Raw genomic sequence first — 21104 nt, forward strand, 5'->3', positions numbered from 1 at the left:
TACAGGTTACAAAGTAACGGTGGATAGTTTTTAAATAAAAACATCATTTCGACAGTATTTATTACATAGGAAGAAGGGGTGTGGTAAGATGCTGCCATCTGTTTCATGTCAATCAAACACCTTTCCCTTTGTTCTATCACACACGTCAAATGCTATCTTCCCCCACCTTATCCTTCCTGCAATAATGTTTACCCAAAGGGGCCAACTGACCTTACTGCCCCCTTGCTGTATCTTCTCCTATCCTGTCCTAAAACCCATTGATCTGCATCTGGACAGACAATAGATGCCCCCCATGCAAATACCAGATCCCACACATTCCTGTACCTATCTAAACAGTGGGACTCCATCCTTTATACAATCAGAATACATTGTATAAGAAATTTCCACAACAGTTCACACAGCCTTCCATCATTGGGAAAGAAGAAGGTCTGCTCAGTTCTGTTGTTTGTGTGACGAGCCACCCGTCCAGCAATGTCTGATATGTGGACATCAGGTCTGAGTTTAAAACTCAATAGGGCGTCTGTGTGATCTCTTGAAGACTCTTGCCACCAAAGTGTTGAAGAGTAGTAAACCACAGAGTGGGGACAGGGAAAAATGCAGTACTCCACCTAACAATCAAAAACAGGCATAAGGATTTTTCATAGTAATTTGGTAAATGCACCAGTCATTTCTTACTAGAAGTTAGTCATCTGACCTTCAGTTTTCATGAGTTTGACAAACATCTTGGGATATATGTCCTTGTAGTGCATTAGCTTTCTCAGTCGGTTAATTATGTCCTCTCTGGTTCCTTCAGATGAAACCCCCAATTCCTCACACGCAGAACTAAGTTCTGTCTTGCTCTACTGTAAGAAGTATGGATTATATTACAACATTTCACAACAACTGTCCAATATTTTTATTGAATCATTTTCAATCTTGTAGTTTGCTTTCTATTTCAAGGAATTTTTCTTTTTCTTCTGTAATAGCTCCAGAATAATGTCCTCATTCATTGCTGCTGAAGCGGTGGTTGTTTTCTGATGGCTCACTTTTCTTGAAAACACTTTAAAAGCTCAGTTTTTGGAAGCACATTGCTAGCTCTTGTCTGTGCAAAATCTGGGTGCAACATCTGAGTAGGACAACTGATTAGAGAAGGGATTGGGTGATCTTGTAACGAGGACGAGCGTGGATGACGTGGTATTCGGCATGTGTCATCGCCGGCCTTCTAGTCACGCCGCTCCTCCTCCCACAGCACTGTCATGTCTTGTTATTGCACACACCTGGTGTCCATTCCCTCATTAGGTTGGGTTGTGTATGGTGTGTTATTAGAGGAGGGGTTGTGTATGGTGTGTTATTGGAGGAGGGGTTGTGTATGGTGTGTTATTAGAGGAGGGGTTGTGTATGGTGTGTTATTGGAGGAGGGGTTGTGTATGGTGTGTTATTGGAGGAGGGGTTGTGTATGGTGTGTTATTAGAGGAGGGGTTGTGTATGGTGTGTTATTGGAGGAGGGGTTGTGTATGGTGTGTTATTAGAGGAGGGGTTGTGTATGGTGTGTTATTGGAGGAGGGGTTGTGTATGGTGTGTTATTGGAGGAGGGGTTGTGTATGGTGTGTTATTAGAGTAGGGGTTGTGTATGGTGTGTTATTAGAGGAGGGGTTGTGTATGGTGTGTTATTGGAGGAGGGGTTGTGTATGGTGTGTTATTGGAGGAGGGGTTGTGTATGGTGTGTTATTAGAGTAGGGGTTGTGTATGGTGTGTTATTAGAGGAGGGGTTGTGTATGGTGTGTTATTGGAGGAGGGGTTGTGTATGGTGTGTTATTGGAGGAGGGGTTGTGTATGGTGTGTTATTAGAGGAGGGGTTGTGTATGGTGTGTTATTGGAGGAGGGGTTGTGTATGGTGTGTTATTGGAGGAGGGGTTGTGTAGGGTGTGTTATTGGAGGAGGGGTTGTGTATTGTGTGTAATTGGAGGAGGGGTTGTGTATGGTGTGTTATTAGAGGAGGGGTTGTGTATGGTGTGTTATTGGAAGAGGGGTTGTGTATGGTGTGTTATTGGAGGAGCGGTTGTGTATGGTGTGTTATTGGAGGAGGGGTTGTGTATGGTGTGTTATTGGAGGAGGGGTTGTGTATGGTGTGTTATTGGAGGAGGGGTTGTGTATGGTGTGTAATTGGAGGAGGGGTTGTGTATGGTGTGTTATTGGAGGAGGGGTTGTGCATGGTATGTTATTGGAGGAGGGTTTGTGTAGGGTGTGTTATTGGAGGAGGGGTTGTGTATGGTGTGGTATTGGAGGAGGGGTTGTGTATGGTGTGTTATTAGATCAGGGGATGTGTATGGTGTGTTATCAGAGGAGGGGTTGTGTATGGTGTGTTATTGGAGGAGGGGTTGTGTGTGGTGTGTTATTAGAGGAGGGGTTGTGTATGGTGTGTTATTGGAGGAGGGGTTGTGTAATGGTGTGTTATTGGAGGAGGGGTTGTGTATGGTGTGTTATTGGAGGAGGGGTTGTGTATGGTGTGTTATTAGATCAGGGGATGTGTATGGTGTGTTATCAGAGGAGGGGTTGTGTATGGTGTGTTATTGGAGGAGGGGTTGTGTGTGGTGTGTTATTAGAGGAGGGGTTGTGTATGGTGTGTTATTGGAGGAGGGGTTGTGTTTGGTGTGTTATTGGAGGAGGGGTTGTGTATGGTGTGTTATTGGAGGAGGGGTTGTGTATGGTGTGTAATTAGAGGAGGGGTTGTGTATGGTGTGTTATTGGAGGAGGGGTTGTGTATGGTGTGTTATTGGAGGAGGGGTTGTGTATGGTGTGTTATTGGAGGAGGGGTTGTGTATGGTGTGTTATTGGAGGAGGGGTTGTGTATGGTGTGTTATAAGAGGAGGGGTTGTGTATGGTGTGTTATTAGAGGAGGGGTTGTGTATGGTGTGTTATTGGAGGAGGGGTTGTGTAATGGTGTGTTATTGGAGGAGGGGTTGTGTATGGTGTGTTATTGGAGGAGGGGTTGTGTAATGGTGTGTTATTGGAGGAGGGGTTGTGTATGGTGTGTTATTGGAGGAGGGGTTGTGTATGGTGTGTTATTAGATCAGGGGATGTGTATGGTGTGTTATCAGAGGAGGGGTTGTGTATGGTGTGTTATTGGAGGAGGGGTTGTGTGTGGTGTGTTATTAGAGGAGGGGTTGTGTATGGTGTGTTATTGGAGGAGGGGTTTTGTATGGTGTGTTATTAGAGGAGGGGTGTATGTTGGGAGGAGGTGTGAGTGTGTTTTTGGGGTATTGCGTTTGTGTGTGATTGGGGGGTTGTGTATTGTGTTTGTGTGTGATTGGGGGGATGTGTATAGTGTTTGTGTGTGATTGGGGGTTGTGTGGTGTGTTTTTGTGTGATTGGAGGTTGTATATTGTGTTTGTGTGTGATTGGGAGTTGCGTATTGTCTGTGGTTTGGGAGTTGTGTATTGTGTTTGTGTGTTTTTGGGGGGTTGTGTATTGTGTTTGTGTATTATTGGGGGGTTGTGTATTGTGTTTGTGTATGATTGGGGGGTTGTGTATTGTGTTTGTGTGTGATTGGGGGGTTGTGTATTGTGTTTGTGTGTGATTGTGGGGTTGTGTATTGTGTTTGTGTGTGATTGGGGGGTTGTGTATTGTGTGTGATTGGGGGGTTGTGTATTTTGTTTGTGTGTGATTGGGGGGTTGTGTATTGTGTTTGTGTGTGATTGTGGGGTTGTGTATTGTGTTTGTGTGTGATTGGGGGGATGTGTATAGTGTTTGTGTGTGATTGGGGGTTGTGTGGTGTGTTTTTGTGTTTTTGGGGGTTGTATATTGTGTGTGTGTGTGTGATTGGGAGTTGCGTATTGTCTGTGGTTTGGGAGTTGTGTATTGTGTTTGTGTGTTTTTGGGGGGTTGTGTATTGTGTTTGTGTATTATTGGGGGGTTGTGTATTGTGTTTGTGTATTATTGGGGGTCGTGTATTGTGTATTGTGTTTGTGTATGATTGGGGGGATGTGTGGTGTGTTTGTGTGTGATTGGGGGGTTGTGTGGTGTGTTTGTGTGTGATTGTGGGGTTGTGTATTGCGTTTGTGTGTGATTGGGGGGTTGTGTACTGTGTGTGATTGGGGGGTTTTGTATTGTGTTTGTGTGTAATTGGGGGTTGTGTATTTTGTCTGTATGTGATTGGGGGGTTGTGTATTGTGTTTGTGTATGATTGGGGGGTTGTGTATTGTGTATGTGTGTGATTGTGGGGTTGTGTATTGTGTTTGTGTGTGATTTGGGGGGTTGTGTATTGTGTTTGTGTGTTTTTGGGGGGTTGTGTATTGTGTTTGTGTATTATTGGGGGGTTGTGTATTGTGTTTGTGTGTGATTGGGGGTTGTGTATTGTGTTTGTGTATGATTGGGGGGATGTGTATTGTGTTTGTGTGTGATTGGGGGGTTGTGTGGTGTGTTTGTGTGTGATTGTGGGGTTGTGTATTGTGTTTGTGTGTTTTTGGGGGGTTGTGTATTGTGTTTGTGTATTATTTGGGGGTTGTGTATTGTGTTTGTGTATGATTGGGGGGTTGTGTATTGTGTTTGTGTGTGATTGGGGGGTTGTGTATTGTGTTTGTGTGTGATTGTGGGGTTGTGTATTGTGTTTGTGTGTGATTGTGGGGTTGTGTATTGTGTGTGATTGGGGGGTTGTGTATTTTGTTTGTGTGTGATTGGGGGGTTGTGTATTGTGTTTGTGTGTGATTGTGGGGTTGTGTATTGTGTTTGTGTGTGATTGGGGGGATGTGTATAGTGTTTGTGTGTGATTGGGAGTTGTGTGGTGTGTTTGTGTGTGATTGGGGGTTGTATATTGTGTTTGTGTGTGATTGGGGGGTTGTGTATTGTGTGTGATTGGGGGGTTGTGTATTGTGTTTGTGTTTTATTGGGGGTTGTGTATTGTGTCTGTATGTGATTGGGGGGTTGTGTATTGTGTGTGATTGGGGGGTTGTGTATTGTGTTTGTGTGTGATTGTGGGGTTGTGTATTGTGTTTGTGTGTGATTGGGGGGTTGTGTATTGTGTTTGTGTGTGATTGGGGGGTTGTGTATTGTGTTTGTGTGTGATTGGGGGGGATGTGTATTGTGTTTGTGTGTGATTGGGGGGTTGTGTATTGTGTTTGTGTGTGATTGGGGGGTTGTGTATTGTGTTTGTGTGTGATTGGGGGGTTGTGTATTGTGTGTGATTGGGGGGTTGTGTGGTATGTTTGTGTGTGATCGGGGGTTGTGTGGTGTGTTTTTGTGTGATTGGGAGTTGCGTATTGTCTGTGGTTTGGGAGTTGTGTATTGTGTTTGTGTGTTTTTGGGGGGTTGTTGTATTGTGTTTGTGTATAATTGGGGGGTTGTGTATTGTGTTTGTGTGTGATTGGGAGTTGCCTATTGTCTGTGGTTTGGGAGTTGTGTATTGTGTTTGTGTGTTTTTGGGGGGTTGTGTATTGTGTTTGTGTATAATTGGGGGGTTGTGTATTGTGTTTGTGTATGCTTGGGGGGTTGTGTATTGTGTTTGTGTGTGATTGGGGGGTTGTGTATTGTGTTTGTGTGTGATTGGGGGGATGTGTATTGTGTCTGTATGTGATGGGGGGTTGTGTATTGTGTGTGATTGGGGGGTTGTGTATTGTGTTTGTGTGTGATTGGGGGGTTGTGTACTGTGTGTGATTGGGGGGTTTTGTATTGTGTTTGTGTGTAATTGGGGGTTGTGTATTTTGTCTGTATGTGATTGGGGGGTTGTGTGGTGTGTTTGTGTGTGATTGTGGGGTTGTGTATTGTGTTTGTGTGTGATTGTGGGGTTGTGTACTGTGTGTGATTGGGGGGTTTTGTATTGTGTTTGTGTGTAATTGGGGGTTGTGTATTTTGTCTGTATGTGATTGGGGGGTTGTGTATTGTGTTTGTGTATGATTGGGGTGTTGTGTATTGTGTATGTGTGTGATTGTGGGGTTGTGTATTGTGTTTGTGTGTGATTTGGGGGGTTGTGTATTGTGTTTGTGTATTATTGGGGGGTTGTGTATTGTGTTTGTGTATTATTGGGGGGTTGTGTATTGTGTTTGTGTATGATTGGGGGGATGTGTATTGTGTTTGTGTGTGATTGGGGGGTTGTGTGGTGTGTTTGTGTGTGATTGTGGGGTTGTGTATTGTGTTTGTGTGTTTTTGGGGGGTTGTGTATTGTGTGTGATTGGGGGGTTGTGTATTTTGTTTGTGTGTGATTGGGGGGTTGTGTATTGTGTTTGTGTGTGATTGTGGGGTTGTGTATTGTGTTTGTGTGTGATTGGGGGGATGTGTATAGTGTTTGTGTGTGATTGGGGGTTGTGTGGTGTGTTTGTGTGTGATTGGGGGTTGTATATTGTGTTTGTGTGTGATTGGGGGGTTGTGTATTGTGTGTGATTGGGGGGTTGTGTATTGTGTTTGTGTTTTATTGGGGGTTGTGTATTGTGTCTGTATGTGATTGGGGGGTTGTGTATTGTGTGTGATTGGGGGGTTGTGTATTGTGTTTGTGTGTGATTGTGGGGTTGTGTATTGTGTTTGTGTGTGATTGGGGGGTTGTGTATTGTGTTTGTGTGTGATTGGGGGGTTGTGTATTGTGTTTGTGTGTGATTGGGGGGGATGTGTATTGTGTTTGTGTGTGATTGGGGGGTTGTGTATTGTGTTTGTGTGTGATTGGGGGGTTGTGTATTGTGTTTGTGTGTGATTGGGGGGTTGTGTATTGTGTGTGATTGGGGGGTTGTGTGGTATGTTTGTGTGTGATTGGGGGTTGTGTGGTGTGTTTTTGTGTGATTGGGAGTTGCGTATTGTCTGTGGTTTGGGAGTTGTGTATTGTGTTTCTGTGTTTTTGGGGGGTTGTTGTATTGTGTTTGTGTATAATTGGGGGGTTGTGTATTGTGTTTGTGTATGCTTGGGGGGTTGTGTATTGTGTTTGTGTGTGATTGGGGGGTTGTGTATTGTGTTTGTGTGTGATTGGGGGTTGTGTATTGTGTCTGTATGTGATGGGGGGTTGTGTATTGTGTGTGATTGGGGGGTTGTGTATTGTGTTTGTGTGTGATTGGGGGGTTGTTTATTGTGTTTGTGTGTGATTGGGGGGATGTGTATTGTGTTTGTGTGTGATTGGGGGGTTGTGTGGTGTTTTTGTGTGTGATTGGGGGTTGTGTATTGTGTCTGTGTGTGATTGGGGGGTTGTGTTGGATGTGTGATTGGGGGGTTGTGTATTGTGTTTGTGTGTGATTGGGGGGTTGTGTATTGTGTGTGATTGGGGGTTGCGTATTGTGTGTCTGTGTGTGATTGGGGGGTTGTGTATTGTGTCTGTGTGTGATTGGGGGGTTGTGTCTGTGTGATTGGGGGGTTGTGTATTGTTTTTGTGTGTAATTGGGGGTTGTGTATTGTTTTTGTGTGTGATTGCGGGGTTGTGTGGTGTGTTCTGGCAGAATGGAGGACGTTTAATTAAAAAACGAAGAAGTCATAATGTGTGATTGCAGAAACAATTATGATTTGAAATTTTCAAAAACTTTGAGTTGTGTTGGGTGTGTGATGTGAAAAGGGAATTGTTGTTTGTGTGATTGTGGAGGGGGTTGTGTGTGTGTGTGTGTGTGTGTTAGACAGATTGTGTGTCACTGAATGACAGTCTGCTCCTCTGCTTCTTCCACAGTATGGATCATGGTGGAGAGTGGAGGTTGAAATCAGGACTGAAGAAATGTAAGTGATTTATTATACAGAACACATATACAGCTGGTGTGTGAGTGTTTGTGTGTACATGTCTGTGTGTCTAAGTTTGTGCATATTTGTTTGATTCTGCATGTGTGTGTATAATATGAATGATGATGATGTGTAATATTGTGTCTTGGTCTCATCCATCAGATGTCTGTGATCTCACACTGGACCTAAACACAGTAAACAGAAACCTCTCTCTGTCTGAGGAGAACAGATAGGTGACATGGAGGAGAGAGGAGCAGCCGTATCCTGATCACCCAGAAAGATTTGAGGACTATCCACAGGTGTTGTGTAGAGAGGGTCTGTCTGGACGCTGGTACTGGGAGTTAGAGTGGAGTGGGAGAGGGGCTGGGATAGGAGTGACTTATAAAGGAATCAACAGGAGAGGAAGGGGTGGAGACTGTTGTCTTGGATACAATGACAAGTCCTGGTGTCTGGTCTGTAATGGTAACAGTTACTCTGTCAGGCACAATAAGAAGACAACTGTCATACCTGTCACCTCCTCAGACTCCCACAGAGTAGGAGTGTATCTGGACTGGCCAGCCGGCACTCTGTCCTTCTACAGGGTCTCCTCTGACACACTGACCCACCTGTACACATTCAACACCACATTCACTGAGCCCCTCTATCCAGGATTTTGGGTTTATTCTGACTCCTCAGTGTCTCTGTGTCAGATGGTCCCTGTGTCAAACACAACATGATGTTTCACTCTAATCATGGTCATGTTCAGTAGGACACTGTAGTAAAACACTGATAATAACTCTCTAGTAGTGAGTAAATACATCATATGATTGTAAATATTCTTGATTAAACACCACTGAAGATGTAACCTGTAAACTAGTCATAAATCAATAGAATGAATCACCACACTGGTCTGTAAAACCTCATCATCATTCATCTGGTTGTTATTGTTTATCATTGGTGTCTGTAAACATTGATGTCTTTAAAATGTTTATTTATTTAATTGTTGACAAAACATTCCTGCTTCTGTAAATTAATTGCAATGTCCCAGATTTGACAGAATAAAAAAGGTGTTTTAAAACATATTATTTAGGATTGTTTTATATATAATGTGTGTGTGTGTGTGTGTGTGTGTGTGTGGATAGATAGAATGCTGTAAATACTTTACTAAACACAGACCACCAAAGCCATTGGATTGATGTGACAGTTGACCGTCCAACAACAGAAACTTAGTGAACCTCCTCCTGTTAACTGATCTACTAACCATGAAGAAAGAGAACCATGTAGCACACCAGGTGAACAGAACCTGATAGAAACATGGATAGAAAACACACACACATCTTCTCCTGTGTTTCAGGGTGTCTCTGTCCCCTCTGATCCAGTGTCTCCTCTCTACCTCCCTCTCCTGTCCCCTCTGATCCAGTGTCTCCTCTCTACCTCCCTCTCCTGTCCCCTCTGATCCAGTGTCTCCTCTCTACCTCCCTCTCCTGTCCCCTCTGATCCAGTGTCTCCTCTCTACCTCCCTCTCCTGTCCCCTCTGATCCAGTGTCTCCTCTCTACCTCCCTCTCCTGTCCCCCCTCTCCTTTTCTCTTACTCTTCTCTTCCTCACTTCCTCTCCCCCTATTTTTGCTCTTCCTCCTGTTTCTCTCTTCCTCTCCTCATGTCTCCTCTTTCCTCCTCATTCTCTCTGTCTTTCCTATCCTCCTCTTGCTCTCCCACTCCCTTGCCCATCTCCTCTCCTCCTCTCTTTACCTCCCTGTCTTTCTCCCTTGCTCTCCCTCCTTGCTTCTTCTCTTTTCGTCTCTCCCTATGCTCCTCTCTTCCTGTCTCCCCCTTGTCTTCTCTTTTCCTCTCCTCCTCTTCTCTCCTGTCCTTCTCCACGTCTCTCCTTCTGCTCCTCTCCTTTTTATTCCTCTCCCTTTCTCCTCCTCATCCTCACTTCCTCTCCTAATGTCCACCTCTCCTCTCTTTTACCTTCTCCTCCTCTCTTCCACTGCTCCTCTCCCTCTTTCTTCTTTTATTCACCTCCCCAGTCTTTCTCTTCCTCTCCTCTCCATCATCCTCTCATATTCTATTCCATCTCTTCATCTCCCCCTCTGTTCTTCTCCTATCTCTGTCTCCCACTCCTCTCCTCTTCTGCTCCTATTTTCCTTGCCCTCTCTCCTCTCTTCCTGTCTTCCTTACTTCCTCTCTTCCTCTTCCACTCTCTCTTTCCTAATCTCCCCTTCTGCTCCTCTGCGTCTCCTCCTCTCCTGAGGGTTGTTGGGAATGAAGGGAGTGGTGTGGTCTCTGATGCTGTGTTAGTGGAGGGTGTGAGTAAGGGGGTCCTTCACAAGCCAGTTGGTGGGGTTGTGGGGCTGATCACACCAAAGAGGAAAAAGAGTGTGAGGAAAGGTGTGGTTGGTGGGGTGGAGGAGGTGTTGGCGTCCTTGGGTATTTCACCTGGTGTTGGGGAGCAGGGCCTGGGTAAGAAAAGGGTGCAGGTCAGTACGTTGTTGGGTCAGGGAGAAGAGGAGGTAGGGGAATCTGGTGAAGGGGAGTGTGAGGAGGTCCTTCTCTGACTGCTCTCTGAGTTCATTGCTACCAGCCAGTCAGTGTGCAGGCCTACTTACAGACATTCTGGGGCCTCATTGGTGGAGATTTATGTTGTGTTTTGTATGAGTGTGTCAGGGTTGGGGAGTTGCCATTGAGCTGCCGTAGGACAGTTTTGACTCTCCTGAAGAAAGGGGACTTGAGCGACCTGAAGAACTGGCGAAATGTAGCCTTGCTTTGTGTGGACTATGAGGTCCTTGCTAAGGTCTTCGCCAATCGGCTTAAATCCCTACTGGTTATTCTGTACAGTGCATTTATACTTGTATATTTTGTGTCATTATTTATTACTCTCGAGGTTGCAGTGAACTTTGGTGTGGTTGAGTGTTGAACTAAGTCACATTCAGTGTCGGTCTATTCTAGTAGGTGAACACAAAAACAAACTTCTGCACTGCGTGGACATAAATGTTTTCTATTCTCTACCTGTGTCCCAAGGCCATATTGGGAAATCTTGTGCTAACATGGTGTCTGCTGGATCAACAGCCTCTGCATTTGAGACCAGGGCATTGTATGATGTTATAGCCTCTTCCAGTTATTTCTTCTCATTTGCAATGGCAGCTCGTTTGAGTCCATTTGAAATGATGCACAAAGCCAACAATTCCAGTTGATCTATTATCTAATGACTCACCAGATCTGGTCTTATACTTTGTTGTCAAAGCAGCACGAGACATAAATGAAAAACTGTTCATGAAAAGATCCAGCAATATTCTATCAGCTCCAGCAGCTGAATGTAGGATGAACAATAATTATCCACATTTCTTTCATTACAGAACAATGGAATGCCACTTCATTTTCCAAACCCAAGCAGAAGTACAAGACATGAAGAAGACATGGCGGCACACATGGCTGGTTACCCTGTAAATGGTAAACAATCATTTAAAACAACTTCGCTTTGAAAAAGCATCTTCCACTCGAATTTTCCACATGGTAATAACTTAACACTGCACCGAAAAGCACAACACATAAAACATTCTAAATGGCAGGATTTTTAAATGTAAACTTTTTAAATGATTCTAAGGAATGTGAACATGGCAGTCAGAATAATCCAATAACATACATGTCAGTAGAAGCTCCAAAGTTCAAACTCACCAGCTCCCTCTTGTTGCTGCCCCCCCACTCCACCTGATATACATGATCACTTCAGTACTGTATCAGAATCACTCACATATAATCACCATTATGTATTAAGAAGAAAATGGGGTTGAAATGGTTCATCCCTTCCTCACATTTTGTTGAATGTCCTTTTGTCATAACCAATATGATGGTTGCATTTGCAAAATGTACTGTAGATCAGGAAAGGCCTCACACACTCTTTTCAAGTATGAGTAATACTTGCACATTACATCAGTACAGATAAACTACATTGCCCAAATCTAACTATTAGTAAAATTAATGAATAATAATTTATTCGTAAATAAAATGAACCACTTGATGACCTTTCACCTGACGACCTCATCCAGACCGGCACGATTTGCCGCACGCAAGTTTTTCAATATTGCGCCCGCGCACTACTACCAGAAGGAGAGGATCTTCAATAGGCTCTGTGCACAAGCGTATGGACAAACTTCCGCTTTAGCCATAAGTCGGCTTATCAGTTTCCGGTTTACTTAAGGCGATCACCCGCATCGGCCAAAATTTCCGTTTTTAGCTGATGTCTCCAATACCTGCCTTAAATAAGCATTAGTGATGTCCATCGAATTGTTGATGCCTGGTCCTCTGCTTCAACAAGCAAGCAGAACAAGGGATTCAAACTCTACGTATCCAGTTATCTGCACAACTACGAGGGTAAGTAGTTTACTGTGGTGTGCCGGCCGGCTATCGGCTAAGCTAGTTAGCGACGTGTTCCTTTTTAGTGTAGTATTAGGCAGGACAATAGAACGCATAAAAATTCACCCTAGCCTCAAAAACGGCAAAGGAACGCTGGCTGAGCTGGAACGCTAGCGTGTCATAGCAAGCAAATTGAAACAAACCTTTGTTCAGCCTCTTCTAACCTGAATTAAGCTTAAAATTCCATAGCCTCAAAAAAGCACCAAAACAGGTCCCCTCTTTAATTTTACTACTGTTACCTCATTTCACAACGAAACAGAAAAATAACAACTGGCATAGGAAGTGAACATCTGGTCCTATAGGGTTTTAATTGCGCTTAAACCTGCGTTACGTGGAAGTATATAAAAAATTGCCTATTCTGACTATTTCTAGTCTAGCATTTGAAGTCATTGAATGGCGCAAGCCATATTTTATAAAAAAGAGGACATTCTCCTGATTAAAATGATGCCCCACTTGAAACATGAATGAGTCACTGTAACGACTTGTCGTGGTGTAGTGTTGGTTAGGAACCAGGCGCAGGCAGTAATCTCGTTTGTGGGTTTAATACTCAACAAACAAACCAAACACGAACGGAAAACAATACTAATGACTGAATGAAATAAAAGTGCGCAACATGCGTCTTAGCAATAAACATTCAAACAGTACATTAAACAACACTCACCGATTAACTAACAAACAGCAACAATGACAGCGACAGCAACAATGATCCACAATGTGGGGAGCAGAGGGGAAACATATATACACATACAAACGAGCTAGATTGGGACCTGGTGTGGAAGATGGGAAACATGTGACAGTCCGGGATGTGTTCGTGAGAATATGGGAACTTGTGGAAATATGGCACGGTGGCGCTGCTGCTCACCGCACCATGACAGTACCCCCCCCCAAAGGCCCGGCCACCGGACGGGCCAAGACGAACCCCAGCCCAAGGGAGGGGGGGCGGGGCAGCACAGTACCCCCATCGGCACAAACCCGCCGAGGGGGCGGAACAGCCGAGACTAACCAGGGTGGCGGAGCCGTCGGGACAGGCCGGGGAGGCAGAACCGGCCGAAGATCAGGAGCCGGCGGAGGGTCAGGGGCCGGGAGAGCCGACGGAGGGCCGGTGGCCGGCGGAGGGTCAGAGGCCGGGAGAGCCGACGGAGGGTCGGTGGCCGGCGGAGGGTCAGGGGCCGGGAGAGCCGACGGAGGGCCGGTGGCCGGCGGAGGGTCAGGGGCCGGGAGAGCCGACGGAGGGCCGGTGGCCGGCGGAGGGTCAGGGGCCGGGAGAGCCGACGGAGGGCCGGTGGCCGGCGGAGGGTCAGAGGCCGGGAGAGCCGACGGAGGGCCGGTGGCCGGCGGAGGGTCAGAGGCCGGGAGAGCCGACGGAGGGTCGGTGGCCGGCGGAGGGTCAGAGGCCGGGAGAGCCGACGGAGGGTCGGTGGCCGGCGGAGGGTCAGAGGCCGGGAGAGCCGACGGAGGGTCGGTGGCCGGCGGAGGGTCAGAGGCCGGGAGAGCCGACGGAGGGTCGGGGGCCGACGGAGGGTCGGAAGCCGGAAGAGCCGAAGGAGGGTCGGTGGCCGGCGGAGGGTCAGAGGCCGGGAGAGCCGACGGAGGGTCGGGGGCCGACGGAGGGTCGGAAGCCGGAAGAGCCGAAGGAGGGTCGGTAGCCGGAAGAGCCGAAGGAGGGTCGGTAGCCGGAAGAGCCGAAGGAGGGTCGGTAGCCGGAAGAGCCGAAGGAGGGTCGGTAGCCGGAAGAGCCGAAGGAGGGTCGGTAGCCGGAAGAGCCGAAGGAGGGTCGGTAGCCGGAAGAGCCGAAGGAGGGTCGGTAGCCGGAAGAGCCGAAGGAGGGTCGGTAGCCGGAAGAGCCGAAGGAGGGTCGGTAGCCGGAAGAGCCGAATGAGGGTCGGTAGCCGGAAGAGCCGAATGAGGGTCGGTAGCCGGAAGAGCCGAATGAGGGTCGGTAGCCGGAAGAGCCGAAGGAGGCGCCGGGGCGGCCGGGACAGGAGAGGGCGGTGGCAGCCAAACCCCGGCAAGCTCAGGCGGTGCAGGCCACTCCTCCTCGGCCTCAGGCGGTGCAGGCCACTCCTCCTCGGCCTCAGGCGGTGCAGGCCACTCCTCCTCGGCCTCAGGCGGTGCAGGCCACTCCTCCTCGGCCTCAGGCGGTGCAGGCCACTCCTCCTCGGCCTCAGGCGGTGCAGGCCACTCCTCCTCGGCCTCAGGCGGTGCAGGCTGCTGCCACTGGCAGGAAGGAGGCGCTGGCTGCTGCTCCAATGCAGCAGGGGGCGCTGACTGCCGCTGCTGGCAGGTAGGAGGCGCTGGCTGCTGCTCCAATGCAGCAGGGGGCGCTGACTGCCGCTGCTGGCAGGTAGGAGGCGCTGGCTGCTGCTCCAAAGCAGCAGGGGGCGCTGACTGCCGCTGCTGGCAGGTAGGAGGCGCTGGCTGCTGCTCCAAAGCAGCAGTGGGCAATCGGCGCCGTGGCGCAGGGACAGGGGCGGCGGAAGGCCGCGGAGCAGGAAGCGGTGTGCGCCTAATTGCCAGCCTACAGCCTGGCCAGCCTGCACGGGGTCGAGGAGGCACCGGACATAGAGGGGGCGCCGTCGGGACTTCCCTCGGGCACCCTCTCAGCCCCCCCCTAAAATTTTCCTGGGGGGACCTCGGACCGGGCGTTGGGCACCTCGCCCTCTTCTTCCTCTGGCCTCGCCTACGTCCTGTCCTTCCTGCCTCCTGCATGTCCTGCAGGAGACCCTTCACCAGCTCCCCTTGCTCTTTGGTGAGGGGCTTGACCACTCCATACTGGTCCATGCCCCACAGTGGCACCCCGAACCCGTCTTGGGGAAACCCCCAGCACTGCTCCCCAAGGGGATCCTCCTCCACTCTCTCATAGACAGCTTCGTCGTCATCTGAGGAGAGGGTGTCAGACCCCCAATCGCCCCTCCAGGTATATACCCTCTCTGGAGGGACTGCCTGCTGGTTCCAGGTTTGGTGGATCATTCTGTAACGACTTGTCGTGGTGTAGTGTTGGTTAGGAACCAGGCGCAGGCAGTAATCTCGTTTGTGGGTTTAATACTCAACAAACAAACCAAACACGAACGGAAAACAATACTAATGACTGAATGAAATAAAAGTGCGCAACATGCGTCTTAGCAATAAACATTCAAACAGTACATTAAACAACACTCACCGATTAACTAACAAACAGCAACAATGACAGCGACAGCAACAATGATCCACAATGTGGGGAGCAGAGGGGAAACATATATACACATACAAACGAGCTAGATTGGGACCTGGTGTGGAAGATGGGAAACATGTGACAGTCCGGGATGTGTTCGTGAGAATATGGGAACTTGTGGAAATATGGCACGGTGGCGCTGCTGCTCACCGCACCATGACAGTCACGTACATTATATTTCTTATTTTTTCCGTACAACAGCATCACTCATCTTGTTGTGAGTTTAGGTGTTTACTAATGCGGATGAGGACAGGAAGTAAACCGGAAACTGCAATGCCGATTTCTAGACAAAAGCAGAAGTTCGTTACTACGCTGGTGCACAGAGCCTATACCGCGACTGCTGGTAAGTGCTGTTCCCAGTGAAGCGGTGTGTTTGTAATGTTTACTGATTATTATTATTATTATTTTACAATGACGTGAAGAGAGCATGGAGCTGTAAACCATTTGTTTACACTCCAAAGGTATTTTAGACATCAACTACAACAGTAATAATAATTAGTATATTGCAGTGTATCAGTTATTTAATGTTTTGTATCAATACTGAAGGTATTATTGATTAGGTGATGGTTAAAAGAATAGATTAATGTTGAAATTGTGCCTTGTTCCTAGAAGGACAGAGAGTGGAAAGTTATAGATCAGATGGTAAAATGGAGATAGAGACTGGAGAGAAAGTGGGAAATGTAGAGGCACAAGAGACAGAAACAGTACAGGGAACAACAAGCCAGGCGACAGAGACTGGAGAGAAAGAGGGAAACTAAGAGACAGAAACAGTGAAGGGAACAGCAAGCCAGGAGAAGGAGACAGAAGCCAGAGAGGGGCTATTCTCTAACCTACTTGGACTACAACACCCAACTGACCCTGCATGTCCTACAATTCAACATAAAGTACGATGAGGCCTTTATCCGAATGTGTGATAATATTGGACCCTGCCAAACCAGACGGTCATTTCCAAAGAATGTAGAGGGATGGTCATTTCAGAAGAAGTGGTATGAATGTAGAGGTAAGAAGTGGTATGAATGTAGAGGTAAGAAGTGGTATGAATGTAGAGGGACGTTCATTTCAGAAGAAGTGGTATGAGAATAACCCATGGCTAGAATATTCTCCTAGCACTGATGCCATGTTTTGTTTCAGCTGCAGTCTTTTTTTAAATGATGAAAGATACAAGAGTCCCACTAACTGGAAAACTGTAGGGTTAAATCGCTGGAGGAAAGCACAGTGCCTCAGAGGTTTAACATGTCTGGTATGGTGAGGTGGAACTCCTTCAAGAAAACATACTGGAGGCAGCTTTTGAAGTGGGTGACCTTGAGTCACAAGCTGCAAAAGACAAAGAGAGGGAGAGGAACAGAGAAGTGTTGTCTGGTTTGATTGCCATTACTCTTTTCCTGGCAAGACAGGGCATGTCTTTCAGGGGAGATGATGAGACTTCATCAAGCCAAAATCAAGGGAATTTCTTGGAGTTAGTGGAGTAGTTCAGCAAGTATGACAGTGTAATTAAATTACACCTTGATGCCGTAAAAGAGAAGCAGGGAACCCAAAAAAGACCTCTTGTCTCGCTCCTCTCCAGAATCCAGAAAGACATAATCAAAGCTTTGGCTATATCTGTAAAACGTGTCATCAGAGAAGAAATTCAAGAGAGGAAAATCTTTTCGATACTTCTGGATGAAACGACAGATGTGTCCCACACTGAACAGGTTTCCTTTGTTGTGAGATATGTACACAACATGAAAATAAAGGAGAGATTCATTCAATGTGCAATGTGCATTCAACAAGTGGAGATGCTTTTGAAAATCTCGTCGTGGCTCTACTGGAAGAAAATGACCTGAAAATAAAAACCATCCGGAGTCAAGGTTATGATGGGGCTGCAAACATGAGTGGGCACTATAAGGGACTGCAGTCCAGAATCCTCAGGCAAAATCCAAAGGCCTTGTATGTGCACTGTCAGGCACACTGCCTTAATCTGGTATTGGTAGAAAGTGCAAAGTCAAACATCTTTTTTGTCAACTATTTCAATCTAGTTAAAAAACTGTACACTTTTATGGCCAACTCATCAAAACGGCACTCCTCATTTAATGACATGCAGAAGAGGAAGCACCCCGATCAGCGTCCACTGGAGCTGAAGAAACTGTCAGATACTCGGTGGGCCTGTAGAGAGAGTGCACTTAAAACTCTGGTGAAGGTCCTCCCATCTGTCATGCAGTTCCTTGAGGAAATGACACAGCACGATCCCCCAGACTCCTCAGCTGGTGATGCAATGACCCTTCTAAAAAGCATACATTTTGAGTTCTTCTTGTGTTTAGAGATCACCTGTCCAATCTTCCAGGTGACTGCAGTTGCATCTGATGCATTGCAGCAGAAAGTCATGGACCTGGCTGCAGCATACAGCATTGTTGATGGAGTTTTAAAGAGGCTGGCCTACAGCAGAACAGAAGAAGAGTTTGAGAACATTTACAAACAGGCTACAGAGAAGGCTGCATCAGTGGACCTGGATCCTCCATCTGAGGTCCCTGGACAAGCAAGGAGGAGGAAAGTGCCAGAAAAGTTCAAGTTTTCTGCCTACGACTGAACATGCTTTCCCAACTTTGCAGGAGTACTACCGTGTTTTTAGTAGTTGCCAACAGAATGAACACACACACACACATTTTAGTTTCTTTATTTAGATTTTTGATTAGACATATAATCAATCAAAATCTTAGAGTCACAATGCAACATATGAAATCATGATTACAATATTGCATACTGTAGACACACACACACACACACATCTCTGTCTATATAGATTTATCTGTCTCACTCTTACCCCTGCCATGGCCACCCTCATCCTTTCCCCCTATTAATGTTTCTTTCTCAAATGATTTCCCATGCTTTTTTAAATCTGGTATCTGATTTTCTCTACCTGCAGCTCTTGGTGTGCAGCAGCCTCTGTGAGCATCCTCTTATATTCTTGTAGCAGTCAGCCTTGGCAGTTGCAGCACAGCAGGTCAGTCACTGTGAGCCAGTTACAAACACTTTCAGCAATCTTTACAGCTTGTCATGGTCATAACAATCGTTTAATCAGCTAATATATCTCATATGCTTGTTTTAAGGTCTATTCTCAGATAAACTCCAGCAGTATCAGCAGCAACAACAGCAGCAAATGCACTTAAGATTAATTTAGGATTTTACCAGAAAAAGTTTTAACCTTTAATGTTAAAAATGTTGTATAATATTAATACATTTATATTTTTATTGTGTAAATGTAACTCTTTTATTTGTAATTCAGTTTTTGTCATGAAAATAGCCACATATGCTGATAAGGCATTAAATAAAACTATACTGTACTGTACGAAACAGCCACGTTGATTTTGAATAATGATGATGTCCTAGACAGAGTTTACTATAACAGCTGTTCTTTACTATTCTGTATAACAGAGAAGAAAAAGCCTTCAGATTGGGACAACTTAAGACACTTCAGTTTGTAATTCCAGAGGTATTAATAGGTGCAAAGAAAATTGTTTTTTAAACTTTTGACCTTAAAATGGTCTTTTCTATTCTGATTCTTTTTCAAAACTGCATAACAACATTTGCTGCCCTATAAATACAGAAGCATCCGTATCGATACACGTATCAGAAAGGAATGTGTCACAATATGTTGATGTCTTGATATTTTGAGCAAAGCCCTATTTAAAGCCTTGTTCCATGTGCTCCTTTTATACTTTGAGCAACTGCCCCTCCAAAGGTCTCTGCACGGCCCTGAACCACACCCACCCACCACTTAGTACTGCCTCTCAGAGTCCTTGTTGCACTACTCCCTTTGTACTACTGGACTCTGTCACTTCCTAGTAAAGTCTGATAAGTATGTTCATTTGTTGTATGTGTCTCATTGCTACTGTCCCTACATTTCAGTTGCACATGCCACCTTGCACCTTCAGTTTGCCTTCATGCACATTTAGAATTACCATTGTACTTGTATTATTCAGTTGTTACATGTACATGTCTACCTAATTGCTGATATCCCTTCATTTCAGTTGCACAAACTCACCTCCAATTTGCTCGATTGCACAGTCAGAATTGCCAATTTTATTTGCATTTGCACAACTATTCACTTCCCACTTGTACATTCATAATACCTAATACTTATGTATATATGATCTGTCCTCCTCTATGTGCCTTCATTGCACATCATATTTTCACTTGTAACATACACTATACTTAATACCTTACTTGGCTGGTTCCTCACAATGAGTGTTAAAAAGATGTAGTAGATAAAGTAATATAGTAAATTAATGTGATAACGTATGTAAATAAAGACATTGTGTTTTCCTCTCAGAAGACAAAGATCTGTTGCAGAAGAAGAAGAAGGGAGGTATTAGAGGCTTTTCCAGAAGGGTGTGGAAGATCATTACCTCCTCTGGCATTTGATCACAAGACAAGTGACACTCAAGATCAAGATCCGAGCCTCAATTAAACACACACATCCTTGTATTTCTGTGGACCAAAAAGTAAACAATCTTTCTCAACTACATTTACTCACATAGAAACACACACAGCCCAAAAGAATCACAATAAACTAATCTTATTGTGAATCTGTTATTTAATTGTGAAATTAGGGGAAATGCACTTTGGTAGTATTAATTCATGTCTTCAATATAACAAATCTAGTCACAAGACATACATTTACCAATAGCAGAGGTCATGAGAGCTGTCATTCTACATAGATGGAAACCAGACAGGAACTAAACAGTGAATAGATGGGAAACCAGACGGGAACTAAACAGTGAATAGATGGAAACCAGATGGGAATTAAACAGTGAATAGATGGAAAACCAGACAGGAACTAAACAGTGAATAGATGGAAACCAGACGGGAACTAAACAGTGAATAGATGGGAAACCAGACGGGAACTAAACAGTGAATAGATGGGAAACGGACATGGAGACAATGTGAGAACACAGGATCTAATACACTCTATAATGCATACAGAGCAGAATTAGAACAATACCCGCTGATGATCAAACTACAGAAAAGAGCTGGCCCCTGAGGGTCAACACCATGGACAGGACACACCTGGCCCCTGAGGGTCAACACCATGGACAGGACACACCTGACCCCTGAGGGTCAACACCATGGACAGGACACACCTGACCCCTGAGGGTCAACACCATGGACAGGACACACCTGACCCCTGAGGGTCAACACCATGGACAGGACACACCTGGCCCCTGAGGGTCAGCACCATTGACCGGACACACCTGACCCCTGAGAGTCAACACCATGGACCGGACACACCTGGCCCCTGAGGGTCAGCACCATGGATCGGACACACCTGGTCCCTGAGGGTCAGCACCATGGACAGGACACACATGGCCCCTTAGGGTCAACACCATGGACAGGACAAACCTGGCCCCTGAAGGTTAACACCATGGACAGGATAAATCTGGCCCCTGAGGGTCAACACCATGGACAGGACACCCAAGCCACACACCAACAGTCACTGGAAGGTTCTAGAGACATCTGAGGGAGTCTGCTCCGCCCCCACACAGCTGCCTCTCATCAGGACTAATCCAAACATCATAAAAGGAGACCAGGAGGACCTGGAAGGTGAGCTCCCTAACAGACTGGGAGAACCTCTGTGTGTTTGAATGTCTGACCGACAGAAACACAGTGGAATCTGAAGACTGAGCCCTTCTGAGGAGCCCCTGAAAGAGTGAGGAGAGGAGAGAAGGAGGGAACACATAAAGAAGTGCCAACAGTAGCCACTATGTGTTTCTATTCTGCAGCCTGTAGACTGACTCCTTGGTTCTGGTTGGGAAAAAAGGCCCTCGACCACGTCTCCCAACGTTACCAGTTTCTGTGTCTTTTCTGTGTCCT

General features: G+C 46.1%; 2 protein-coding genes and 1 long non-coding RNA gene across 3 annotated transcripts in view; 2 read left to right on the forward strand and 1 right to left on the reverse strand.

Annotated features, from left to right (window-relative positions):
* The window catches only part of LOC117592790 (NLR family CARD domain-containing protein 3-like), a gene marked incomplete at its 3' end in the record, with an annotated part of 85799 nt that overhangs the window by 20429 nt on the left and 44266 nt on the right, over nt 1-21104 (reverse strand). The gene's annotated exons all lie outside the window — the stretch shown is intronic.
* On the forward strand, nt 15587-18414 carry LOC117595321. The gene is made up of 3 exons (XR_004576532.1): nt 15587-16257; nt 18157-18234; nt 18341-18414. It is a non-coding gene; the product is annotated as an uncharacterized LOC117595321 (long non-coding RNA).
* On the forward strand, nt 16735-18382 carry LOC117595290 (zinc finger MYM-type protein 1-like). The gene has a single exon (XM_034295534.1). It carries the CDS (start codon nt 17005-17007, stop codon nt 17818-17820), a length of 816 nt encoding a protein of 271 aa, XP_034151425.1. The 5' UTR covers nt 16735-17004; the 3' UTR covers nt 17821-18382.

This window comes from Esox lucius, chromosome 11, assembly GCF_011004845.1.
Source record: "Esox lucius isolate fEsoLuc1 chromosome 11, fEsoLuc1.pri, whole genome shotgun sequence".
NCBI lineage: Eukaryota > Metazoa > Chordata > Actinopteri > Esociformes > Esocidae > Esox > Esox lucius.

Bases quoted from the DNA above. Each gene is read 5' to 3' on its own strand.
- LOC117595290 (XM_034295534.1), top strand. From the start codon at position 17,005: ATGTGCAATGTGCATTCAACAAGTGGAGATGCTTTTGAAAATCTCGTC.